At 51.0% G+C, this 27,793-nt stretch overlaps 1 protein-coding gene across 5 annotated transcripts in view; it reads right to left on the bottom strand.

Moving 5' to 3' along the window:
- Positions 1 to 27,793, bottom strand: part of RABL6 (RAB, member RAS oncogene family like 6) — a 65,630-nt gene that overhangs the window by 10,260 nt on the left and 27,577 nt on the right. For all 5 annotated transcript variants that reach the window (XM_054220462.1, XM_054220460.1, XM_054220461.1 and 2 more), the window contains 3 exons: positions 21,992 to 22,095; positions 10,699 to 11,057; positions 8,284 to 8,449 (listed from right to left, as the gene is read on the bottom strand). In XM_054220462.1, coding sequence (XP_054076437.1) covers positions 8,284 to 8,449; positions 10,699 to 11,057; positions 21,992 to 22,095 — 629 coding nt within the window. The remainder of the gene's footprint in view (positions 1 to 8,283; positions 8,450 to 10,698; positions 11,058 to 21,991; positions 22,096 to 27,793) is intronic.

Here is a 27,793-nt window from a genome sequence, read left to right as displayed (position 1 = left end):
AGCTGAGGGAATCGCATGCCGCAGGAGGAGCCTGCGTGACTATATTCTAGAGATGAGGGTCTTCTGGTGTGACCCAAACAGTGTCCTCAGCTTCCCTCACTTGGTCTCGCACAGCTGGGTACCGCTATATAAATAAGAGATGCTAGAGAAGCAAAGAACCAGTTCAAAGCCCTTCAGATGTAAGGAACAAGGAAATCTAATCAATGTTTAAGATAAACATCTAGTGATGCTGAGAAGACAGATCGGGAATACCGTTAGGTACAGCCCACCCATGGACCTAGGCCAGCCTGACCCAGCAGGAGGGAAGAGGGGAGCCCATTTGGAGCCAGATGAGCTCCTCCGGTGCAGTCACACACACACTGGCTCAGGGTATGAGGCTAAAGAGCAGCAAATTAAGTTCTGAAAGAGCAAATTGGGAGCTTGAACTGCCTTCCTAATTAACTGGTAAAGAAACTGATTTTGGGAGTTCTCTTTATTGCAAGCTAGAGAACTGTAACACACCATTAAATAAAACCCAGGACACCATTAATCTCTGTAGATCTGCGCTGGGATTTAGCTACAGCAACACCACGAGACGTCAGGAAGTGCTGGAAGTCTCAGCAGCCGTCTGATCTTTGGGCAAGAGCAGCCTTGTTCCACAGGCATGAGCTCATGCCTCACAGCGAGCGCACTTAAGAAAAAAAAAGTGTTTTTTCCTAACATTACTGCTCCATGTCAACTCTTGCCCCGTTGTTTAGAGATGTTACGGAGTAAGGAATGAGAGAAGTCCACACGAATTCCCTACATCAACAAAACGGACAAGAAATACCAGACTTCACCAACTCTTTCTGAAGCTCAGAAAAGCAAACAAGTTCCTACAAAGGGAAGCAAACAGAGCCCTGAGCGCAGGAGGCCGTTCAGTCACACCGCGTAACATCCTGCTTCCAACAGAGCACAACCTTCCCCGCGTCCCGAGGAGCAGCCCTCTACGTGAGAGCGGCCGGAGCGTGTGGAGCTCTGCCTGGGCGGGGATGCGGAGCCTGCTGCGAGGACCCAAGAGATAACAGGCAAAGGTGACACTATGGTGGGTGCCCGCTACGGGCTGCCTGACCAGGAAGAACAAGTGGATCAGGCCCTCTCTAAAAAGACTGGAGCAGCCTCATGTTTGCAGGCCCTGGTCCTCATGGACTTCGACCACCCCCATGTCCGCTGGAGGGACAAGACAGCAGGACATAAGCAATCCAGGATGTTCCTGGAGTGCATTAGTGATAACCTCCTCCTCCGAGCAATAGAGGAGTCAACGAGGAGAGGTGCTTGCTGGACCTCATACCCACAAAAAATGAGGAAGCCCCACACTGGGAAGAAGGCCAAAGGCAGCCTTGGTGGAGTTCAGGATCCTGAGGGCAGGGAGGAGGGTAAGAAGCAAGGTGGACTTCAGGAGAGCCTCTTCAAAGATTTGGCTGGAAGAGTCCTGTGAGATAAGGCCCTGGAGGGAAGAAGGGCCCAAGAAAGCTGGTTAATATTCAAGGACTGCCTCCTCCAAGCTCAACAGTGGTCCATCCCAACGCATAAGGAGTCAGGCAAAAATGCTGGGAGGCCTGCATGAATGAACAAGGAGCTCCTGGACAAACTCAAACACAAAAAGGAAGCATACAGGGGATGGATGCAAGGATGGGTGACCTGGGAGGAATACAGAGACATCATCTGAGCATCCAGGGATGAAATCCGGAAAGCAAAAGCCCAAAGGGAATTGAATCTGGCCAGGGATGTCAAGGACATGAAGAAGGGCTTCTGAAAGTAAACAGGTGACAAAAGGAAGACTAGGGAAAACGCAGGCACGATGCTCAATGAGAAGGGGGACCTGGTTACACAGGCCATGGAAAAGCCTGAAGTACTGAATGCCGCCTTTGGCTCAGTCTTCACTAGCAAGACCGGTCTTCAGGAATCCCAGGTCCCAGAGACCAGGGGGATAATGTGGAGGAAGGAAAATGCACCTTTGGTGGAAGAGGATCAGATCAGGGATCCTGGACAAAGCAAAACTGGACATACGTAAGTCCACGGGCCCCGATGGAACGCACCCACGAGTGCTGAGGGAGCTGGCAGATGTTATTGCAAGGCCACTTTTGATAAACTTTGATCAATCACGGCGACTGGGAGAAGTACCTGAAGAGGAAAGCAAATGCCACTCAAGAAGGACCCAGAGAACTACAGCCCGGTCAGCCTCGCCTTGATCCCTGAGAAGGTGATGGAGCAGCTAGTCCTGCAAACTATTTCCAGGCACATGAATGACATGAAAATCATCAGGAGCAGCCTGCATAGATTTACCAAGGGCACGTCATGCTCGATCAACTTGATAAAAGTCTATGATGCAATAGCTGGCCTGGTAGATGAGGGAAGGGCAGCGGTGCCTGGACTTCAGTAAGGTCTTTGACACTGTCTCCAATAAAATCCTCGTAGGGAAGCTGTTGATGTACAGGCTGGATGAGCAGACAGTGAGGTGGACTGAAAACTGGCTGAATGGACGGGGCCAGAGGCTGGTGATCAGCAGCATGAAGTCTAGTTGGATGCCAGTAACTACTGGTGCACTCCAGGGATCAACACGGGGCCCAGTCATGTTCATCATCTTCGTTAATGATCCGGATGGTGGGGCAGGGTGTACCCTCAACAAGGCTGCAGATGACACCAAACTGGGAGGTGTGACTGACGCACCAGAGGGTTGTGCTGCCACCCAGAGGGACCTCGTCAGGCTGGAGAAATGGGCTGACAGGAACCCCACAAGCTCAACAAGGGGAAGTGCCAAGTCCTGCCGCTGGGGAGGAACAACCCCAAGCACCAACATATGCTGGGGGCCACCCAGCTGGACAGCAGCTTGGCAGAAGAGGGTCTGGGGGTCCTGCTTGAACATAGGCCAGCAAGGTGCCTCTGCCGCAAAGAAGGCTAATGGTATCCTGGGCTGCATTAGGCAAAGTATTGCCAGCAGGCTGAGGGAGGTGATCCTTCCCCTCTGCTCAGCACTGGTGAGGCCACACCTGGAGTGCTGGGGCCAGGTCTGGGCGCTCCCCAGTACAAGAGAGACATGGGTATACTGGAGAGAGGTCACGAAGGGCAATGAAGATGACAAGGCCAGGCTGGATGGGCCTTTGAGCAACCAGGTCTAGTGGGAGGTGACCCTGCCCATGGCAGGGGGGTTGGGACTAGATGATCTTAAGGTCCCTTCCAACCCGAACCATTCTGTGATTCTCTGAAGTGACTGGAGGAGCATCTCTCACATGAGGGCTGGGACTGCTTAGCCCAGATGTGGTGGGTTGACCCTGGCTGGATGCCAGATGCCCACCAAAGATGCTCTATCACTCCCCTCCTCAGCTAGACAGGGGAGACAAAATATAACAAAAGACTCGTGGGTCGAGATAAGGACAGCGAGAGATCATTCTCCGATTACCATCATGGGCAAAACAGACTTGATTTTGGGAAAATTAATTTAGTTTATCACCAATCAAATCAGTCGGATAATGAGAAAATAAAAACTAAATCTTCAAACACCTTCCCCCCACCCCTCCCTTCCTCCCGGGCTCAACTTTACTCCCGAATTCTCTACCTTCTCCCCCACAGCGGCACAGGGGGATGGGGAATGGGGGTTGTGGTCAGTTCATCACATGTTGTTTCTGCCGCCTCTTCCTCCTCAGGAGGAAGACTCCTCATGCTCTTCCCCTGCTCCAGCATGGGGTTCCTCCCACGGGAGACACTCCTCCACAAACTTCTCCAACGTGAGTCCTTCCCACGGGCTGCAGTTCTTCACAAACTGCTCCAGCGTGGGTGCCTTCCGCAGGGTGCAGTGCTTACAGGAGCAGCCTGCTCCAGCGTGGGTCCCCCATGGGATCACAAGCCCTGCCAGCAAACCTGCTCCAGTGTGGCCTCCTCTCTCCACGGGTCCACGGGTCCTGCCAGCAGCCTGCGCCAGCGTGGGCTTCCCAGGGGGTCACAGCCTCCTCCTTCATGCATCCCCTTACTCCAGTGTGGGGTCCTCCATGGGGTGTAGGTGGATATCTGCTCCACCATGGACCTCCATGGGCTGCAGGGGGACAACCTGCCTCACCATGGTCTTCACCAGAGGCTGCAGGAGAATCTTCGTTGCAGTGCCTGGAGCACCTCCTCCTCTCCTTCTTCACTGACCTGGGGGTCTGCAGAGTCGTTCCTCTCACGTATTTTTACTCCTCCCTTCTGTTGGACAGGTTTGCAGGTTTTTTTTCCCCTTCTTAAATACGTTATCCCAGAGGCACTACCTCCGCTGCTGATGGGCTCAGCTTTGGCCAGCGGCAGGTCCATCTTGGAGCCAGCTGGCATTGGCTCTGTTGACACAGGGGAAACTTCTAGCAGCTTCTCACAGAAGCCCCTGTAGCCCTCCAGCTACCAAAACCTTGCCACGCAAATCCAATACACTTGAGAAGAGAAGGCTTGTGGGGACCTTAGCAATGTATGTAAATACCTGAAGGAGGGCGCAAAGAAGATGGAGCCAGGCTCTTTCAGTGCTGCCCAACAACAGGACAAGAGGCAACAGGCACAAACTGAAACACAGGAGGTTCCCTATGAACATCAGGAAACGCTTTTTCCACTGTGGGGGTGACTGAGCACCGGCATAGGTCAGAAAGGTTGAGGAGTCTCAATTCATGGAGATATTCAAAAGCCACCCGGACATGGTCCTGGGCAACCGGCTCCAGGTGGTGCTGGCTGAGCAGGGAGGTTGGACCTCCAGAGGTGTCTTCCAGCCTCAGCCACTCTATGATTCTGTGAATGTAGCTATCTCTGCTTCACAGGGGAAACGCACTGTGCACTAAGGCGTTCCTCACATGAGCCAAGTGCAAGACTCTTGCTTACAGAGAGCCAGGCAATCCCTCTTGTTTGGGTAAGAGAAGTGATGTCACAAATTCTCAACACACAGCCCGCTCTTCTGCCACATCTTCAATGGCTCTTCAGTTTCGTACCTTACACTTGGTTACAGCACACCCAGAAGAGATGCCGGCAAGCTGCGTAAGCTTAGCACTCAGATAAAACGTTCAGGAGACCTGAACGCATCTCTCCAGTATGTTCTCAGGCTTTGTTCAGACGCCAGAGGAAAACAGCTTCCGGCATTTCATTTTTTAAAACCAATAAAATCTCCATCAGGTTTGAGTTGTTTCACAGGAGAACTTTTGTGTTATTTCAGAGATAAAATTTCTGCAGCAGTAGCTTTTGTTGCAACTACAACAACCTATTGACTGCAGTGGAAGCTGATTAGGGATGGTGCTTACAGAGCTCTTATGTTGCTCCTGGGCATCATGGGGTTGTGACCGGCATCCTGAAGGAAATCAATTATTGCAGGTGATGGTCAGAACCACATCTACACCTCTGGATTTCGGCACATCAGGCTTATTGTGGTAGGCCTTTCTTGGCAAGAAACAGAAGGTAAAATTGCCGGACTGCTGAGAAAACTCTGTGAACCACAAAAGAAACCAGAGCAAGACATGGATGCCAAGCTGCAGGGAAATAATGAGCATCTGAATTTGAAGGGATGCACTGCAAGGTCTTCTCCTAGGGAAACCGAGCTGTTCTAACTGCAGATGGTTACCACTGTCATCAATGGATGAAGCTGTGAATAAGCGTCCTCTCTGTGAAAGCCCCCACCAGCTCATACACACTGGAAGGCTACCAAGCCTGGGGACGGAGCGCAGAAGGGAATCATAGCAGCCAAGAACACGACGACTCTACAACCAAGGAGCAGGGCTTTTGCACCACTGTTGGAGATGTTTGGCTTTTTGTATGGCTTAACACCTATTTGCTTCCAGTGACCGACGCCCTGGAGAAGAGGAGCCTTTGTTAAACACCCATCCTCCTACCCACGGCAAGAACCACAGCTAAAGAGCGCAAAGGGCACCCCAGGACCCAGCCCTTCAGCAAACCCCAGGAAGGTCAGGCTTGTTTCTCCTGACATTCACTTGTTAAACACAGAAAAATATCCCAGCTCAGCCACAGCCACGAGCAAGGCACTTTGTAGGCCAGCATGCTTCTAGCAATCACTACTTTTTTTCTTTCTTTCTTTTTCTTTTCTTTTTTTTTTAATAGAACATCCACGTGTTCTGCCATCACAAGGGATGATGATTCAGGCTGACCTGCATCAGACAGGCATCAAGCCTCACACACAGCATTGATTTCAAGTTGTTGTGGTTGAGCTAGAGAACACTGAACGATGACAAAGATGTCCAAAGATGCAGAATCCACCACACTGCCAGATGAGCTGTATCAGCGTTTAATTACTCTCCTGGTTAATCCAGCGCTGATGACAAGAGGCAGCAGGCAAGGAGTATTCTAAGCGGAGGGATGCAGAGCCTGTGAGTACGCTTAGGTCACGTCTTAAGTGACAGTCTGCTTTCAGACAGTTTGCTGCACATCCCCTTGTCTGAGCAGCCCAGTACACATAATCCCTTTTCCCTCCTTTTGGTTAAAAAACACCAACGCCAGGAAAAGAAAAAAAAAAAAAAAAGGAAAAAAAAAAGCAAATCCAGCCTACAGCACAAGCACATCTCTCTGCCATTTGGAGGACGGAATTATAGAATCACAGAATAGTTAGGGCTGGAAGGGACCATTTAAAGGCCACCTAGTCCAACCCCCTGCCGTGGGCAGGGGCATCTTCAACTAGGTGGTTGCTCAGAGCCTCATCCAACCTGACCATGAACGTTTCCAGGGATGGAGCAGCCACCACCTCTCTGGGCAACCTGGGCCAGGGGCTCAGCACCCTCAGTGTAAAACATTTCTTCCTTATATCTACTCTAAATGCACTGTCTTTTAGTTTAAAACCATTACTCCTTGTCCTCTCGCAACAGGCCCTGCTAAAAAGTCTGTCCCCATCTTTCTCACAAGCCCCCTTTAGGGACTGAAAGGCTGCAATAAGGTCTCCCCGGAGCCTTCTCTTCTCCAGGCTGAACCCCCCCAGCTCCCTCAGCCTGTCCTCCCAGCAGAGGGGCTCCAGCCCTCCCAGCATCTCCGGGGCCTCCTCTGGCCCCGCTCCAGCAGCTCCGTGTCCTTCTGCTGCTGGTGCCCCAGCGCTGGAGGCAGCACCGCAGGGGGGTCTCCCAGAGTGGAGCAGAGGGGCAGAATCCCCCCCTCACCCCCCTGCCCATGCTGCTGGGGATGAGCCGAGGCTGCGGGGCGTTTCTGGGCTGCCAGCGCACGTTGCCAGCTCATGGCCAGCTTTTCGCCCACCCCCCCCCCCAGCACCCCAGAGCCTTTCTCTGGAGGGCTGCTCTCCATCCCTCCATCCCCAGCCTGTGCTGGGACTGGGGGCTGCCCCGTTCTGGGTGCAGGACCCTGCACTTGGCCTTGTTGAACCTCATGAGGTTCACACAGACCCACCTCTCAAGCCTGCCCAGGTCCCTCTGGATGGTAGCGTGTCCCTCAGGCATGTCAACCGCACCACTCACCTTGGTGTCAACTGCCAATGTGGTGAGGGTGCACTCGATCGCACTATGTCATTGATGAAGATATTAAAAAGTACCGGTCCCAAAACAGACCCCTGAGGGACACCACTTGTCACTGATCTCCATCTGGACATTGAGCCGTTGACTGCTACTCTCTGGATGTGACCATCCAGCCAATTCCTTATCCAGCGAACAGTCCACCCATCAAATCCATATCTCTCTGACTTAGAGAGAAAATCCTGGGAATGAACATTTGAAATGGACAGAGAAAAAGAAATGCACCTAAGACAGAAAATGGAATCTGCAGGCAAGCATTCAATGACACTCCCAAGGGAGGACGACTGTCTACATCCTTCCTTCCAGAATCCCATCAAGCCACAGAGTGCCCCCAAACGTCCTGCAACAAACACAAACCCCTTTATAATGCCTTAGGGATGGCAGTACCAGGCCACGAAGGAACGTGGCCATGCTTTGGGCCTCTGCAGCAGGTGCGCTGTGTTCCGGAAACAAAATATCTCAAATGTTTCAGCACATTCGGCCGGAAAGGAAATCCCTTCCTGACCCAAAGCAACCCAGTGGATTAACGCTGAGCGTGAAAGCAAGATGGCAAAACCATGAAGGTGGTGACTAGCTTTTATCGCTGTTCCTCATTCCCAGGGAGCTGTGTGTACTGTTCAATGGGAGACAGTGAACACTACGACTGACTACACCACAGACAGAAAGGCCTAGGGGCAGCTAATTGCTCCGCAATCACTTTCGGAACAGTTGCAACAGGTTAGCCAGGCCTGACTCATCATCCGGACCGTGCATCCAGGGGTGTCCCTGTCTCACCCTCCCTCCATCCTCCTTGACTTACCTTTCACTATCGACACGGTGTTTAGTCTGCGGTTTCCCTTTGTCCTTCTGCGGGGCTGGGTCTTCTAGAAAGCTGTGGTCCAGGCTGTCGTCAGGAACAAAGTCCTCCACGCTCTGTACTTTTGCAGGGGCTTCAGGGTGGGCAGGAGGAGTGGCGGCAGCGGGATCTGCATTAGCAGCGGTAGTTGTAAAACACAGGGTTCACCACAAGCAAGACAGAAATTTGCTTTTCACAGATCTCCCCTGCCCAGGGTGGCAGCAGCCACGACGCAGGACCTTGGCTGCACAGCAAGGGAAGAGGAAGGGTATGAACCGGGTACTCAAACCTGTGCGGAATCTTGCATGAAGGCATTCACAGACCACGCACAGCCGCTGCGGTTTACAATGCACCTGACCCAGGCCCTCAAATAGCCTGAAAAACTCGCTGGCCCTGTTCTACAGTGACTGCTATGACTGACGATACCACCGCCAGATGTTGTACCTATGCTGTGCGCACCGCTCCTGTGTGGGGTCCCTTCATGACTCCCTTACCTTTTCCAGACAGCTCAGCTCACCCCCTCACCTCCTCTTGCCTTTTCAACTCTAACTGTCAAAGGCAGGATTTTTTCACGCTGTGCTTTTAGGTGCCCTGTGTAACCAAAAGCTCAAGAGCTACTGCAAAGAGAGACCTGCTTTCATACAGCTTATTTGTAGAGCCACCGGTACCCATCTTCAAGGTATCAGAATGAAATCTCATGAAATTAGCATAACCAAGAAGCCTAACGCAATTAACCTTCTCAGAATTTGCAATCTTCAACCTTTTTCCTCTGCCTGGACTGCACCTCACTTCTAGGCTCTTTTCTTTTGGGTGAACAAGATCTCTATATTTTTCTCTAGATTTTACGCTACTAGCACAGCTTTCAGATCACTTTTGCATACAAATAACACTATTACTAATGCCATAGAGTAGCGTTGGTGTATGAAAAAACACAGCCAGAAAGAATTACTACTGCAAGACTTCAAGGGAAAGCTTAAATAGCAGCTCCCTTATAAAACGAGTATTACTTTGCGACAGTGATTTTTCAACCGCTTTCCAGTTAGCTAGTCCCGAGGTATGTTCCCGCAGAGGTGCGGACCCTTGGCACGCTACATAAACTCAGTAACGCTGACAGACCAGCTTTTCCTAGCTACTTTTTGCAAACTTCCTAAAAAGCTCCCTTGAGATACCAGGACTGCAGGCCATAAGCCTGAAACAGTTCTCAAGCTAAGTGACAGATTTAAAAAAAAAAAACAAAAAGAACAAGAAAAAATAGAAACCCCAAAGATTGTAACACTGGTAGCAGACCACACATCTTTTTTCTACATATCCATATGACAAAGGGGTTTTTATTGGCAAGGGATTTCTAACGTTCGCTCCTCTTTGTTTGCTTGTTTCTGGGCAGGAAGAGTCACCAACAAACCGAAATGGGTGCACTGTGTCATACCTGGTAACAGATTCAGGATGCAGAACACCGTGTGCAGATCTAAAACCGAAAGATTTCAACATCTGAAACTGCAAACTGTGTTCCCAGCACCTCCTCCTTTCTTTCTGTGGGTGTCTCGAGAGTGCTGTGAGCTCTAGGGATTGACAGCTTGAGAGGGAAGGTATTTCCAAAGGGTGATTCAAACCGTGTCATGCTAATGATTTTTAGGCAGTGCCAGCTCTGCAGCTCCAGTTAGCTTCGCAAACAAAGCGAATGTGACAGGCAAATTAAGGTCCAGATCAGCAAAAGTGCATGCAACAAAACCCTCGATGCCTCTGCCCTGCAACTTGGTCAGGGAGGGGTTTGGACCCAGCGCTGCGCTGCTCTGCTCCGGTGTGTACTAGCACTGAGGAAGAAGTCGAGGCGGGCTGCCCTCCTCCTCAGCCCATCTCTGAAGGAGCATATTTCCCCGGAGGGGAATCTGCTGCAAAGCCTGGACTTACGCGATCATTTCTGGCTGAATAACCTTTAAAACCAGCACTCCGCTATTCTCGTTAGCACACAGGAGCCCCTTTGAGCTGCCAGACTCTTGTGGAGGCAGAGCTTCAGATAGCTCCTCTAACAATTTCTCTTGCTATTCAAGAGGCATATGTGCTCCTGGTAAGAAGGTGACAGTTATTTTATCAGCGTGCCCTGAGTGTTCAGTACCTTCCTCCTGAAGCATGCCACAGCCACCACCCAGCTGGCTGGACACTGCCCCCATCCAAGCTCAGCACAGAGACAAACCAAAGCACCGCTCGGGAGAAAAATAGAGTGTGACAGCGCAGCTCTCCTTGGCCACGCACCGCACACACACAGGGCCCGCGTTCTTCAGACACCTGTCTGCTCAGCCTCTCGCAGGGCAAAAAATGGAAGGAAAACCGAGAAGCACCTGCAGGTGAGATCCTGCCCAGACGCTGCACTCCAGCACCTACCTGGCTGGGGAGGAGAGGGCTCTGACGCAGGAGACGTCCCAAACAGACGGGAAATAATGCTGCGCTTGGGCGGTGGGACTGCAGGCGGAGGTGCTGGGGAGGCGGTGGCTGGCGGAGGCGCATGCGGCTGCTGGGCCTCGGGTGCAGGCACTGGTGAGAAGGATGCGGGGGGTTCAGGAGAGATGGTGGAGCTTGTGGAAAGCGGCTGCGGTGGCTGTGGGGTGCCGGGGCTGGAGCTGCCCGTCGATGTGGAGCTCGGAGGTACGATGGGTGACTGGGAGCCAGAGGAAGGGCTTTGCCCATTAGTTGTTAGTGGCGATGTGTGTCCTCGACTTCGGGCTTCCATCATTTCAAGGAAGCTGCAGGGAAGATAAATTGCAAATATAAGGAATGGAGAAAACACGCTCCACAGAGCACTGAGCACGATGCTGGGCTGCTCTGGCTCTGAGCTGAGCTGGGAGGGTAGAGGTCTGCTCTCAGCGATGCTGTGACTCCCTCGGCCACAATAAATCTGGTTCACCTACGTGAGCTAAACTCACCCGATCTGCATCGAGGTGTGGAGAATCCCAACCTGCTGTGCACCGCAAGGTGACACCTACATTTGCAGTGCTGCTGGGAACTCCCTGGATAGACAGACTATAACAACATGCCAGGGCTTGAAACACAACCTTCAGTCAGTTCTTGGACATATGTCTCTAAGGGAGTATCCAGGAACGGCACATTTTTAGACTCTATAGAAGAGATCAGAGTGTTCGAGAAAACTCAAATGCTATAAAAACCTCTCCTTTCAGCCAAGAATGGATTTGCGAGGAGAATCCTTGAGCGTCAAAAGAAAAGAGCTATCCAGAGGGCTCACAGAGGACTGACTGCAATTATCCTCCTCGCCATGCGCAGATACACAGGCAGCCCCCCCTGCACATATTCCCCCTCTGCGCGGGAGGCAGCGGAGCCAAGCAGCAGAAGCTCTGAAGCAAGTTGTGGTCCTGGCTGGATTCCTGACTAGAAATAAAGCCTGTACCGCTACAGAGGGTGAAATGCTCTAGCCTCTGCAAAAAGGAAAGCAAGCCTGATGCTGCTGCAGCCTCCTTCTGCAGCCTGTTTGGTTAGCAGCATCTTCACAAGCTGTACGCAAAGAAACACTGACAGAAAGCCAGGCTTTCGCTATGAAATGGTCTCAAAATAAGATCTGCTACATGTCGCACGGCTGGGAGATATAAAAAAGGCCACCCACAGTGAAGTATCATGTATAAAATCTAGCACGTCATGGTCTTGCCTCTTGTTTCATTAAGCCTAATGAATCCAGAGCACAGAGGCTTTGGGTTCATCTGCTTCTGCAAGATGGACTCGGTTGCGCTCCAGGCAATGAGTGTGTCCAAACAGGGACTCCTCTCCCCCGCAGAGCACGACCTCGTCCTTCAGGGACTTGAGCCAGCCAGACCCCTCCGCTGGAACGACTGCTAAGCAGAAAGCTGGGGCTAAAAGACTCTAAAAAAGAGTCTAAAAGACTCTAAAAAGACTCTATCCCCTTTTAGCAGGGGCTAAAAGACTCTAAACCCCTTTGAGATATCATTTTCTATTTTAAGGAACAACCTGATATACTTCTAAGGAACAAACTAATATACTTAGCAGTATCTGGAGCCCTGGGGAACAACACTCCCAGGAAGCTGTTACTCGAATTGGAAAACCAGGGGTCCTTCCTAACTAAGGAACTGGATAAAGTGGAGATAAAGGGTGGCACTAAAAAGCAGTATTAGCAGTACAGAGTTCCTCCAGGATTAGCCTTGAGTTCAGTATTTCAACGAAGCGGCACAGAGATTAGGGAAATGCTCACGGGGTTGCGAGCTGGGAGGCAGCATCAACAGAGAGGACAGGGACAAGATATAGAAAGAACTGGATGATCCTGAGTAACAGAAACGGGAAGAAATTCTGCAGTAGAAAGGAAATAGTCCCCTGCTCTGCTCAAGGGCTAGGAAACAAGTGCTCTTGCTCCAAGTTCACCACAAGTGAATGGGTAGGCAAGACTCGCCTCACTCATTCCAGAAGAGCGGACTAAAGGCTGCAACCGCAACGCTGCCTGGCAGGAGCAGAAAAGGAGCCTGGCTGTCACACGGCGTCCACTGCCCGTCCCCTGGGACCGCTGTCAGGGCACCCAAATCAGTGCCATGCTGTGGTAGCCTCACTGATGCTTCCACCGGGATCTGGGGCAAGGCTTATGTGCTTATCCACCCAGCAGCCTGGCTGCAATAAAACAAGCCCCTGGCAGAGCTGAGATTGGAGCATCCATTCCAGCATCCTCCCTCCCAGGGGACTAGTAGCTGGGGTGAGCTGTGCGACAACGCATTCCACCGAAAATGATGCATGATTTGTCATGCACCAAAGAGAAAACATAAAGGAGCTTAACTCTTGCACTGAGCTCTGTGGAGACTGCATCAGGTTTGTCTGGAAGGCGCACAATGCATCACACACACCGCAAAAATATCACAGTGTATTTTTAATGCATCGTTGTCACTGTGCTGCAGGGCCGAGCAGTCGCCCATCACTGCTTTCTTGAAGAGGGGGTCACCATCCATGCCACTGAGCATCCCTGGAGGCACACTACGCATGGCATCTCTGGTGACGGAAAGATAAACCAAGGGCACCTGCAATTCAGCCCTTGTCCAACAAAGCAAATGCTCCGAATCCACAAAGCCATGTGAATTGCTATGGCCTGAAAAGCCGTCCACGAGACTTGCCGGCACGGGATGCGCGGCTCCGCAGATCCACACCAGAAGCACTGAGTGATAAATTCTGTCATCCCTCCCCCCCGAGCTTTGATTCAGGGCTCCTGGCGAGCCGAAGGCAGGATGGCTGAATAGCTCTGCTTTGTGGTACTCATCCCTCCTCCTCCCAAGCCCTACTCAGGGTTAATGACTCCTGCCTCCCAACTGTGAAGAGAGATTAATCCCAGCTGATCTACATGCTCCTCTGTTCCTGTTTATAGCAACAGCGATCCTGGCTGGAAGGTCTGCAAGCTCAGGCACTGCCGCATCCAGCACCCCAGACACTGATGCCAGCGCTGCTCGCCCTCCTGGAGGAGCTGAGCTCTCCGACTGCTTATGGGAGCAGCGAAATCACCAACGCTACAGGAAAACAGAACTGAACAACCTCTGAGTCTCTGATCAGGACACTGGGTCCCACCATCAAAGCAACTGGGTGACTCAGGTACACTGAAGACAAAGTATCGATGATCCTGTTTGAAGGACACACAAAGTACATATATATTCATTTTAGGATGCAGAATATGAAGCTCCAAGAGTCCTTAAAGCTGGACCCAACAAAGCGCAGGACGCTCTTTACGATATCAGGGTATTTGAAGATTTACTGTACTTCGTAGGACCAAAGCTGCCTGTTTTGGAAACAACCTGCTTTGTTCTGGGCAAGCAGCCAGCTCCGGAGGGAGGGAGGGCTGCGACTACCACCTGTTTCTCCTGCAGAAACACATGAATTTTAAGAGCTGGAGGGAAAAAATGCCACATAACTGAAGTATAAAGAGTATCATCCTTCCCTCCAGCTCACCTAGTCTGGAGAGTAACACACATGCAGGCTTCTTCTGCACCTGCTCCTATGCCTTGCTCACCTACATTATGTGAAGGGCATAAGAACAAGTTATTTTTAGGAGAAAGACACAATGGTTATTTGGGGACAGCATGACACAGGCTCTTAGCCCAGCACAGCACCGAGGAGAGCCGTGGCACGTGTGCTTCGTGTCACCTTCCTCATCCCCAACCAGACACGTGGGCCAAGCTCTGTGCTGTGTGCCATGACACCAGGGAAATAAGGATGGTCGGATACCCGTTTTACACGGGCTGCATAAACCAGCTCTGCTGAGCTTTCATATTCATATCTTCTTCCGTGAAAGAGGTGGGCGGAAAAACAGCACACATGAAAACGCTGCCAGCAAGCTCTCAGTAATTTCCAGGGTGGAGGTGTCTCAGCATCCTCCACGCTTCGAAAATACTACATAATGCATGAATGCTTTCTCTGGCTTTACGCACACTCTGCAGAGGCACAAGCGGGGCTGTTTTGGGAACGCACCAGGCCAAACCTGCCACGTGTCTGGTTTTTCTCATATTCTATACAATCTGGCCACTGTGTTCCTTGTTCTATCATTTTGCCACTCCTTTGCAAAAGGACTCACTCAAAATCTTACTGTGCAACAAGCAGCTTCGCTAGGTGCAGCAGAGCAGGTCCCATCGAGGCACAAGCTGAAGTCGTACTGAGACCTGAGTGCACTTGTTCTGGCCAGGATTGGGAGTCAGCAAACGTGCCACGCCAGTCCTGATGGGTTATCTGTCCTCACCCACGTGTGGCTGAGGTGAGGTGGGCTCCTCGTTTGCTTTTCAATCATAGAATCTTCATGGTTGGAATGGACCTTTGAGATCATCGAGTCCAACCATACACACATAAAAAACCCTACAATCTCTGCCATTAGAGCATGCCCCGAAGTGCCACATCTAGACGTTTCTTAAACACCTCTAGGGATGGTGACTCAACCCCCTCCCTGGGCAGGCTGTTCCAGTGCCTGACCACTCTTTCAGTAAAGTCATTCTTCCTCATATCTAATCTAAACCTCCCCTGCCGCAGCTTCAGACCATTTCCTCTGGTCCTGTCATTATTCACCTGGGAGAAGCGACCAACACCCACCTCTCTCCACCCTCCTCCCAGGTAGCTGTAGAGGGCAATGGGGTCTCCCCTCAGCCTCCTCTTCTCCAAGCTCAACGTGCCCAGCTCCCTCAGCCTCTCCTCATATGCCCTGGTCTCCAGACCCCTCACCAGCCTGGTCGCTCTCCTCTGGACACGCTCCAGCACCTCAATGTCCCTCTTGTACAGCGGGGCCCAGAACTGGACACAGCGCTCGAGGTGAGGCCTCACCAGTGCCCAGTACAGGGGCACCATCACTTCCCTGCTCCTGCTGGCCACGCTGTTCCTGATACAAGCCAGGATGCTGTTGGCCTTCTTGGCCACCTGGGCACACTGCTGGCTCATGTTAAGCTGGCTCCACCAGCACCCCCAGGTCCTTTTCTGCCGGGCAGCTTTCCAGCCACTCTGCCCCGAGCCTGTGGCGTTGCTTGGGGTTGTTGTGACCGAAATGCAGGACCCGGCACTTGGCGTTATTAAACCTCACACAGTTGGCCTTGGCCCATGGATCCAGCCTGTCCAGGGCCCTCTGGAGAGCCTTCCTACCCTCCAGCAGATCAACTCTCCCACCCGGTTTGGTGTCATCTGCAAACTTACTGAGGGTGCACTCAATCCCCTCATCCAGATCATTGATAAAGATATTAAACAAAACTGGCCCCAGAACTGAGCCCTGATGGACACCACTGGTGACCGGCCGCCAAGAGGATTTCACCCCATTGATCACAACTCTCTGGGCACGGCCATCCAGCCAGTTTTTAACCCAGCGAAGAGTACACTTGTCTATGCCATGATTCGCCAGCTTCTCCAGGAGAATGCTGTGGGGGACGGTGTCAAAGACCTTGCCAAAGTCCAGATAGACATCGTCCACAGCCTTCCCTGCGTCCAGAAGGTGGGTGACATGGTCATAGAAGGAGATCGGGTTGGTTAAGCAACTGATCCTTCCACTTAAATCCTTCCACTTCAGACCGAGCCACAAGTCCACATCCTCAAAATCCCTGAAGAACTCACTGCCAGTTGGACCCGCTTGCAGGAGGAGACTTCTATGCAATTTAAAGATGAACACGCTCAGTGGGAACAAAAATTCATCAGGGCCTGAGGTTCCCGTTGCTCTGCTCCCAGAGCAAGCAAAAAAAAAGCACAAAAGGGCTTGTTAGCCTCACAGTTCCTAAAATTGTCAGCGCTCATGTTCATTTACTACTGAAGATGGGAGCAGCCTGAAGCTTTTTGGCTTCTGGTTCTAACGTGCTGTGATCAATTTTTCAAACTTATTTCATGTGGCAAGAAATGCTTTGGGTTATTTTATTAATTGTGAAAATGAAGATTAGTAGGCCGTGTGACATCGATTTAACTGGGGTCACTGAGGGTTAGATTTCCACGTGTTTGTTTTGGGCTGGTTAAAGGTACTGAACCCGATTCCCCCCTAAGCCCAGGGCCCTGACTCCATTGCCAAGCGCAGTGGCATCCTGCTGCCCGGGCCTCGGAGAGCACGGCCCCTCCTGAGAGCTCCTCAGGTCTTCCACTTGACACAAAATGGATGCAGTTAACCCCCCCCTCCACAACATACTGGACACGCTCCGTGCTCTCCACTTCTCTAGCACGGTCGATGGCAGTAGGGTTAGCTGCAACTAATTCCCAACGCAGCCCCACACAAAACACTTGCCCGAGAGTCCCATCACACTGGCTCCTGATCTGTCTGACGGCAACAGGGATTCACAGCAAGCGGGAACGATAAAGGCGGGGCAAGGGGAAGGGAAAGCAAAAGCGGTTTTACTTTCCTAACCGGTAATTCAGCCTTTAGGCAGTGTGATTCTGCACTTCAATGTAGCTGAAGATACAGGAGGACAGCTCGAGCGGCAGGTCCTGCTGCCAGACAGCGCCGGTGTCACTCAGCACCACGGTATTCGCAAAATTACAAGCTCTAATGTGGAAAAACCAAACCAGTAAATAAACCCCCCGAACGCAATCAATGTCTTCGTAGCAAATAAAGCTGTCTAACGCAGGCAGTGTGTCTCCCAAAAGAAGAGCCCTCATCAGGAGAGAGCAAACGCCTTTCTGCAGTCACCGGTCCCTCATCTTCCCCACCCGGACAGAAGCACCTGGCTGTCCAGGGTCCCCTGAGAAGGCAGACGACAGCCGTATGGCACCGCTGGGAAAGGACCCAGAAGGACCTCCATCACCAGGCAAACCTGGGACAGGTCCTGCCACTGCAGAAGTCGCAGCTTGGATTGTACAGCGCCTCAGAAAACCCAAAGTTCAACCGCTTTGAATATATTTTTACAAACTGACTAACAGTTTGCACAAGAGCTCTTAAACACAAGGAGTAAATGATCTGAAAATTCATTTCTCATGAACAATTCCTGTGAAGAAGTTGGACTTCACATGCTTATGAATCGAACAATCACACAGTGGTTTACAGATGACAATTTCCTGAAGCTTCTCAAAACCGAGTGTGAAAGAAGATGGAATATCTCACTAAGAATAACTTAAGTATTCCTTTTGACTAACTCACATTAATCCCTAGGGGGAAAAAAAAAAAAAGTTAATTCAAAGAGAGCTGATTACTTAACCCCTGAAATTAAATTTTGCCTTTTGACATGAAAAAAAGAGTAATACTAGAAAAAATGCAGCCAAATGTAAAAGCTCATGAAAACCATGCATTAAATCTGCTTCTTACTAACTTTCGCAAATGTCTCCCCCAGCAGTGTATTCCTGAAAAAAATTAATATGCGGGAAGAGCTTCCGCAATTTCCCAAAAACTATTTCTCTGAGTGCGCCGTTCAGTGAGGGAACAGGCACACTGAGCATGAAAAGTTTTCCTTGTGACAGAAGATAAGCTGCGTACAATTAAAGATGGAAAAATTGAGCAAAGCAAGCACAAATTCAAAACAGTGAAAGGAAAAAAAAAAAAGTCATTGCTGTTTGTTTAAATTAGAATTCAGGAACTCCAAAAGGGATGAAATTTGCCAGCATGGAAAATGTAAAATCTGAGAAATCACCGGGAAAGCAGGAGAGCAAGAGATGTGGCAGGCGGAGAGGAGCCAGCCCAGGGAAACGGCTGGAAGCCTCTCTGTGCCGGAGAGCGGCAGAGCCCCGGCAGCGGAGGAGCAGCGTTGTGTGCCACCTCGTGTCTTCTCCGGGAGCCACATTTGGGAGCAATGACGGCTCGTCCTCGGGTACCCAGCTGCAGCAGGAGCAAGAGATCTCGTGCTCTTTCTGTTCTCACCCATCCAAATTTAGCCTCGGTCATTGTGACAGAGCAGCTCCTGGATGCGCACGGGGGCGAACGAAATAACCGAGATGTCCCAGCGCTGTCACCTCGCCTTGCTCCACGGCCTGATTTTATGGCAGGAGAGCAGGAATCGCCTCGAAGGAGGTGCGGCAGCAGCCACACCACAGCCTGCGGACACCTCTCCTTGCCGCGCAATTCGTGCTGAGTGACAGCAGAAATCCAAGAGTGTCTCAATCGAAGCCACCAAGGCAAGGGCTGCACGTCTGCCGGGGTCACCAAGTCACACCGCACCAACGCAGATGCTGTATACAACAAGGTAAGCGTCGGAGGACAACACACCAGGTGCTCATTTTGACATCCACAACGGCAGCATGTCAAATGTGATAATCCCGAAACGACGGACATCCGACTGGTGTGGATGCAAGGACCTTCCCAAGCCCTAACGACGAGCACTGCAGACCTGCCTCACAACTGCAAGCTCTAATTCCCACCACGCACAGTCACTGTGTGCACAGATACTCTGTTCACCAGCCTATGCTTTTACTAAGAATCAGAACTTTACCCAAACCAGAGTTCCCTGCCACGTGGATGTGGTTATTTCTATAAATCGGGACTTTGGCTAAAGGACTCAAGCCTGAAAAGCTCCTGCAGGGATAAAAAGTGCGTTTACGAAGAGTATACTTTTCAGTTCAGGGGCTGAAGTAACCTCTCTGCAGTTTATCTGCTTCAGAGAGGTGCCACTGAAACAAACATGGGGTTCGGAATAAAGCCTCAAAAATCCTAAAATAGCACTCTATTTTAGTCAGCGTGGTCAAAGTACTTAGACGTGACACGGCCCGATGCTTTTCTTCGGGGATCAGTGGCTCAATTCAGGAAGCATCCGGGGACATTTTAAACACCTTTCTATAAAGAAGCGTTATTTTCTGAAAGTAAAAAGCATTGGTCTCAGTACGGAGACGTAAATGTGCAGCTGCTGAAGGGAAAGCAGAAGCTGGCCAGCTGCATAAAAACGTCAGTTTATTTACTAAACCGGAATCCTCGGGGAAAGTCTTGCTTCGAACATTTTGGTGACTCCTCTTCTGGCAGGTACTAAGGTATTTTTTATGCCACGTTAAGCCAATTATGCAGCCTAATCGCGCCATTAACCCCCTGCAGTGCCAGCCCTCCCCAGCAGCTGGGCAGCCCTTTCCCGCAGCAGGAGAAGGGCAGCCGCTCGCCCGGGCGGGCAATGGGCATCTTCGGGTGCGCGCACCCCATCCTGCTCCGCCTGCGCTCACGAGCTGGTCTGGAAAACGACAGCCCGCTGACGCGTGGGCCCAGTGTTCATTTGGGCTTGGAGTTTCTGCAGGTGACTAAAGGGCTTCTATTGAGGTGATGCTTGCGACCCATCAACTGGCCCAAAGGCAAGAACATGCCTTCGGATTTGGTAGTGCACAGTGCTTGGAGCAACGTGACCTGCCTGGCCCCAGGATTCTGGATGCTACCGCACTGCAGATGATACTCTTCAGTAATCACAGTACTTCTGCAGGAGCGTGCACCCAGAAAGGGCACTTTGTGGCAGTGGAAGCACACCAGGGTTATCAAACGGCCTACACTGGTGTGGTCACACTGGATGGGATGATCCAGCCCAATACCCACCGCTGGAACTAGGGCTCCTTGCCATCCCAGCTCTGCCAGCACCACACCGCTGCTGCTCGCTTTAAGTTCTGGTGGTAAGCAGATGCTTCTCAGAGCCAGCCCAACTCAGATTAACCCAGAAGCAGAGACGGCAGAAGGCAGTTCTCTGCTGGATTTGCGAGCTGAAGCGGCACATGCAAGGGTCCAGCAAATGCTAAAGGTGGTGTAAGCGTGAGAGGTGACAAAACATCAAGATCTTCTGGTCTAAGTTTGGAACAGCTCTGCCAACTCTTCGTTCTTTTTTAGTATCTTCCCATTACTGATGGGAAGTAATAAACAAAAGTACTGGAAAACAATCTGAGAGCACGGCCCCCACATCCCAGCCCTTTGAGTAGGGACATCAAGAGAAGCGCTGAAGGCATGAGGTGACTAACCAGTCCCTAAGGAGAGGAATGAGGAGACTAACCAGTCCCTAAGGAGAGGAATGAGGAGACTAACCAGTCCCTAAGGGGAGGAATGAGGAGACTAACCAGTCCCTAAGGGGAGGAATGAGGAGACTAACCAGTCCCTAAGGGGAGGAATGAGGAGACTAACCAGTCCCTAAGGGGAGGAATGAGGAGACTAACCAGTCCCTAAGGAGAGGAATGAGGAGACTAACCAGTCCCTAAGGAGAGGAATGAGGAGACTAACCAGTCCCTAAGGGGAGGAATGAGGAGACTAACCAGTCCCTAAGGGGAGGAATGAGGAGACTAACCAGTCCCTAAGGGAAGGAATGAGGAGACTAACCAGTCCCTAAGGGGAGGAATGAGGAGACTAACCAGTCCCTAAGGGAAGGAATGAGGTGAACGCTCTGCCAAGTACTGCTTGGTGTGTATGGGGGGTACCTCAGCGTTCTCGCAAGGGAAAACACACTGCCCAAGGTTATAGAACCTGAAACCTGGTCTGAAAAATGCTTGTTAAAATGGCCATGCATGCATGCATATTTCATAATCATCGATTCCAACTTCCAAATAAAGCTGCCTGTAAAGAATCTTTTTCCAATTTCATTTTGTGGTTGACTTTTCTGGCTTGCACACCGCTGCAATAAAGACCTTGCAATGGGAATTCACAGAACACATTTGTCAACAACATACAAATCTGAAGAGATTCCTGTTCCCTGTGCTACGGATACACTGGCTTTGTAGGGCTAAATCTGGCAAATGCTCGTTTCAAGCAGCACGCAAACAGACAGGACACCCAACAAACACAAGGCAGCAGGAACTAGCCACTATCTCAAACAAGAAATGCACTGAGGAGTCCAGAAGTATTCAAAGGGAACAAAAGACAACACTGTTGTTGCTATTACTTTGCGCCTGTCACAAGGCACACAACACACAGGAATGCAATAGCCAAAAGAAGGGGAACCAACTTGTGTGCTGAGCAGTAGAGAGATGGAAAACACCCTCTTTGATCATCAGCGGCTGCAACATACTTATCGAGAGTCCCGTCAGCACGTGCTACCTCCAGGCGCGCTGCTCAGCTCCACCTCCACTGCCCTCCCGAAGACCACATGCCTGGAGGAACCAGACCCTTTCACAGGGACCCCCAAGGGCATGCTTAACTTCAGCTGATGCCACTTAAAAGTGATATTTTACAAGATCCAAAGGAACCCTAAATGTCAGTCAGTGGACCCCTCGAGTCTGGCCACGTGCCATAGCTGGGGCTGCCCAACATTTGTGTGACACTTAAGACTGCAACAAAACAGTTAGAAAAGATGGCTCAATGACATACAGTTCGTAGTTTTGATCTTCTGTCTCTTGCTGCACTGACAGCTCCTCCAAAGTTGCATCAATATCCAGCTGATTCGTCTCCAGCTGCCGTAGCAACGTCTCCCTCTGAAGAAAGGAAAACAAGCTGGGTCTGAGCAGGAAGGGTCATTGCAAGAGATCTCTGTGCTCACGGGGTGCAGTGAGATCTTGTGACACCGCTCTCCCCGCTGCAATCAATTAAACAGGAGCTTCAGTCCCTCTCACGGTGTTCAGTTTAAATACAGAAGCACAAAGGGAAGCTGAAGCAGTAGCAAAAGTACGTTAGTCCAGAAAGTCTGTGTGTAAGAAAGTAATTTGTTCTGCGAGCGGTACTCAGCCATAAATCAATAACGTGTGATTTTCAGAGCCAGCAGCGCCAGCTGCATTTGGAGAACAGTACCAACCCCTGCGGAGAACAGAGGTGCAATCCACTCATTCTCATCTTTTATTCATCCCTGTGCTAACGAGGTCCCTCTGTGAGTAGGACGCAGCTGATGCAAAACCTCACAATAATTCTCTTTTTACTGTCCGGGGAGGTGAGTGAGCACAACCTGTCAACTCGGGGGAATTTTCGAAGTCACTGCCCCTCTGCCTTCAGGTGCTGCCCCACAGATGGGGGACAGACCCTCCAGGCCAGTTGAAGTGTACAGTGAGCGAGTTGGCTTCACTAATGTACCACGGGGTAGCTAAATTCAGTCCTTCCCTTTCCACATTTCCAACAGAATCCAAGCAAAAACCTCAGCTGAGGGGAACTGCTGGCTTAAAAGGCCCCAAATCAATTGCAAATGGTCATGGGACACTCCTCCGGATAGCCCGGATGGCAACCAGAAGAGCTCAATAACCACAGCGTTACGCTGAGCCTGCGCGGGCAGGGCTCACCCAGCACCGGCCTCCTTGCCCCTCTGCCCAGTGGCCCTGGCTCTGCACCGGCTCCAAGCCACAGGGCTAACACAGCGTCCACCGCAGCAGGAACAGGCTTCGGGATCCCCTGGGCAAGACCAGAGCTGTCTGTGGCCACAGTCCCCCTCCACGGCTTCAACCCCCCTGCTCGGCCGCAGCCGCACAGCTGGGCACTGCCGGGCCTCCCGGGGAGGCTCACAGCACAGGGCACACCGGGCACTTCACACACCGAATCCTAGAGTCAAAAATCAGGATGCTCAGCACCTGCAAGTGTCAACCCTCCCTCTCCCACCGCCTGCATGCCCGGTGGCACGGGAAGCAGGGACAGCAGCTCTGCAGAAAGAGACCTGGGAGTCCTGGGGGACAACAGGATGACCATGAGCCAGCAATGGGCCCTTGTGGCCAAGAAGGCCAATGGCATCCTGGGGGGCATCAAGAAGAGTGTGGCCAGCAGGTGGAGGGAGGTCATCCTCCCCCTCTGCTCTGCCCTGGGGAGGCCGCACCTGGAGCACTGGGTCCAGTTCTGGGCTCCCCGGGCCAAGAGGGACAGGGAACTGCTGGAGAGGGGACAGCAAAGGGCTACCAAGATGCTGAGGGGATGGAACACCTCTCTGATGAAGAAAGGCTGAGGGATTTGGGTCTCTTCAGTCTGGAGAAAAGACGACTGAGGGGGGATCTTATCAATGCTGATAAATACTGAAAGGGGGGGTGTCAGGAGGATGGGGCCAGGCTCTTTTCAGTGGTGCCCGGGGACAGGACAAGGGGTAACGGGCACAAACTTGAGCATGGGAAGTTCCACCTCAACATGAGGAGGAACTTCTTTGCTGTGAGGGTGGCAGAGCCCTGGCACAGGCTGCCCAGAGAGGTGGGGGAGTCTCCGTCTCTGGAAACACCCCAACCCCGCCTGGACGCGTTCCTGTGCCACCTGCTCTGGGTGACCCTGCTCTGGCCGGGGGTGGGACTGGGTGATCTCCAGAGGTCCCTGCCAACCCTATGATTCTATGACAACTTGTGCTGGGATGCATCCGATGGCGCTCGCTGCTGCACAGCGGTGCCACCACACCTTGGGTGGCCAGGCTGCACCTCCGTCCAGACAGGAGGGGACGGGACAGAAACCCCAGGTCTCCTCCAAGCTGAAAAAGTTTTTGCTTTTACCACTGCCTTATGCTCAACGTTCACTCAGGTTTTCTACTTTGATAACTGTTTTTTGAAGTTTAGCATCAGTAACTGCAATGAATTTTTAATTCTATGTTTGAAAACACACGTGCTTGCTGCAAAAAAATTCCATAATCTACCACACAATTTACAGAATAAAATCCTCATGGGAAGACAAACATGGAGCGGGGCCAGAGGAGGCCCCGGAGATGCTGGGAGGGCTGGAGCCCCTCTGCTGGGAGGACAGGCTGAGAGAGCTGGGGGGGTTCAGCCTGGAGAAGAGAAGGCTCCGCGGAGACCTTGGAGCCCCTTCCAGTCCCTAAAGGGGCTCCAGGAAAGCTGGGGAGGGACTCTGGATCAGGGAGAGGAGCCATGGGACAAGGGGGAACGGTTTTAAACTGAAAGAGGGGAGATTGCGATGAGATGAGGTCTCAGGAAGAAATTCTTGGCTGTGAGGGTGGTGAGCCCCTGGCCCAGGTTGCCCAGAGAAGCTGTGGCTGCCCCATCCCTGGAGGGGTTCGAGGCCAGGTTGGACGGGGCTTGGAGCAACCTGGGCTGGTGGGAGGTGTCCCTGCCCAGGGCAGGGGGTGGCACTGGGTGGGCTTTAAGGTCCCTTCCAACCCAACTGTGATTCCATGATTGGGATAAAGCAAAGGCATTCAGTATCCATGCACTCGTACTGTTGACAGTGCAGTTCTGTAGACACGACAACTTTAGAGCTATCAAGAAAAGGCACAAATTTAAAGAGCAAGTATCTCATCTGCCTTCCATAAAACACACCGCTCTCCTCTGCCCAGGGAGCAGTCAGGGCACAGACCGAGTCCTCCATGGAGCAGCCTCATTTATATCAAATTCTACCATGACTTAAATCAGCAAACGAGGTTTAAGTAATTTTTGTTTTGTATATTTATAAGATTGGGTGATTCATAATAGCTGATAACCTTTCAGCATGCTAATTTACTGGAAGATACAGTCCTTCTTGAAATTTAAGAGCTTCAATGATCATTTCATCTAATTTACTGCTTCCAAGGCATTTAGATTCTTCATTTTTACCTTTGTTATTAAGAGCTAGGACTGATCCATACCTCCCTTGCTAGGTAATTTTTATTCATCATATTCACAAGCTCTATGCAGATGGAAGCGTGACTTCAATTAACGTGTGTACAAAGAATTATGAAGTCATTAGTTAACTTGCATTCCCTTTATTGTGGCATACAGACAACAAAATTTCAGCAAAACACGCTATACATACTTAACCTTGCTACACTAAACAGAAACACTAATCAAGACTTTAGAAGTAATTCTAGCTTTTAGAATTCAAATTCTAGACTTCAGAATTCAAGAAACTCGAAATTTTAGAAGTAATAGATTTCATCCTTTTATGTTATTCATACAGTGTAAGCAAAAGTGAGACAAAAGAGAGCATTTTTTTTTTTTTTGCTTCCTCGTCCTCGGGTTCCTAACAGGAGTGAAATAAATGCTGACCAAATTAGCTGAGTAAACAGAGACAGAAGGGCCGCTGCTCTCCAGTGCTCACCTTAGGCACCGAGATAATGGCTTTTGTTAAACAAATGCTTTGTCATTCCTCATCCTTTGGCAGCAACATATACCAGAGTTGTATTTATTTAAATTTTCACAGATTACAGTAAATTAAGAACTATAATTAAGAGAGAGCTGCGTTTAGTTCTGTAAAAATTCATCACTAATAGTGGACTTCCAAATACTTAAAAAATAAATTCTATTTTACCATGCTGGTATTAAAATATTAAAGAAACAGCTTATTTTTAGCAACGACCCAAAAGAAGGGAATAAGTCATGTGCTACAGACCGGCGCTTTGGCTGACTGCCACTTTCAAGTGCTTCCTGGGAAAAGGCAATTTCAGCCGTCTGCAGAATTCTGTCTCCTTCCAGCGCAGCATCCGAAGGCCGGGTTGACCTGATCACATTTGCACATTCTGTGGGCCACCAGCACTACCTACAGCCAAACCGCCCTCTCAGGTTTGACAATCCTTCCCCTGGAAAGGAACTGATAAATAATGGACGAGCGCGGGCTGCTGGAGGGGACGCGCTCTATACCGGGGGTATGAATTTCAGGCACTGCTTTTTTATGAAAGATGCATGAAGGGAAGCTGAACACAGAAGTGTGCAACTTAAAACCACCGCTCCGAACACCAACTCCGCTGAAGGACAGCGTGGAATCTCGCATACGGCTGGACAACTCCCCTTCCCCTGGGGAGCTGCGGGAGGGCAGGCTGAGGACCACAGAGAAACCCCAGAGGTCGACTGAGACCGATTAAATCATACGTGTATTAAATACCTGGGAGCATTCCTCTCCTTTAACCCTGCTTTCCACCAAAGTCCCAGGGAAACCATTCCTTTCTGGAGCCTGTTACTGGCAAGTATACCTTATACCTTCTCTCTGAAGGTATAAGCAGAATCTTTAGGAAGTAAGTCTAGCTGTGATTTTCCTACAAATGTTACCATCGTGCTGCAAGGTGGTTAATCAGGCCCAGCGGGACCAGCCCTGGCTCCCCGTCCCTCAAAGGCACAGCCCCCAGCGGGTCTCCAGGAGCAGCAGAACGCCCAGAGCCACCCAGCAGCAGCTACCGCGGAGCAGCGCGAGGCTCTTCTAATAAACCTGCGGCATAAATGCAAGTGGCATTGGAAAAACTAAGCGCAGCACATCTCGGCTGAAGATCCACATCAAGTAAAGCCCCAAGCTTTACTTGGGGCACCCAAAAGCCTCCAAATTTGCAGTGTCACCTGCCTCAGCACAGACTGGCAAGGCCAGGGATCTCCTGCACGCCGGAGAGAAATGAAAGAAGCCTTCTCCACATTGGATCCTATGCTGTGACTTCTATCAGAATGCACAGAAAAGCACCTGCCTCCAGTCCCTGTACGAGCACTGAGCTGCAGGAATTAGTTATGGCCTTGCTGTTTTAAAGGAAAATGCAGGCAGCTGTGATCTGGCCACTCTCTCCTTGAATGACAGACACAGGACAACCTCCTCCACTGCCACCTTCTGCGTCGAGGTACAAAGAACGGAGCAGACTTATTTACAAGCATAGTTCACGTGTGCCCTTCCAAACCTCCCCCTGTATGTTTTGGGAACTAAACTGCAATGAGAAGTCTTTTTAGGCTTGTTTCTGCAGTGCTGAAGTATTTAATTACATTACACGAGGTTGCAGTTACATTACACAGGTTGCCCAGAGAAGCTGTGGCTGCCCCAGCCCTGGAGGGGTTCAAGGCCAGGCTGGACGGGGCTTGGAGCAACCTGGGCTGGTGGGAGGTGTCCCTGCCCAGGGCAGGGGGGTGGAACAAGATGATTTTTAAGGTCCCTTCCAACTCAAACCATTCTGTGATTCTATGAAAAACACAGGATTTTGGGGGTCTTATTATGTGGCACCTGCACCTTTTAGGCTACTCCCCGTGGCACCCCGAGCAGCAGAACGAATGTGGGCTGGTCACCCCACTTCCCTCACCTCTCCCAAGCAACCGTCACTGGAACCTCCGAACAACTAAAGGTTGTATGAGATTTATTTTTATTATTTTCCTGAAGACCAAGGTATGCCCAAGAAGTTCTCTGGCTTTGGGGACCATTACGTTATCTAAGTGTCCTAATTGCCTTCAGTCTCAGATTAATGGATGATGTTTACTTACACGCAGCACATTTAAATGAAAGGTCCCCTAAGGCTCCCATCCTAAAGCTGCTCCCAAGCAAACCCGATAC

Source organism: Rissa tridactyla, chromosome 14, assembly GCF_028500815.1.
Source record: "Rissa tridactyla isolate bRisTri1 chromosome 14, bRisTri1.patW.cur.20221130, whole genome shotgun sequence".
NCBI classification, from domain to species: domain Eukaryota; kingdom Metazoa; phylum Chordata; class Aves; order Charadriiformes; family Laridae; genus Rissa; species Rissa tridactyla.
Note: the sequence above shows the minus strand (reverse complement) of the source record. Positions and strands in the feature narration are given on the sequence as shown.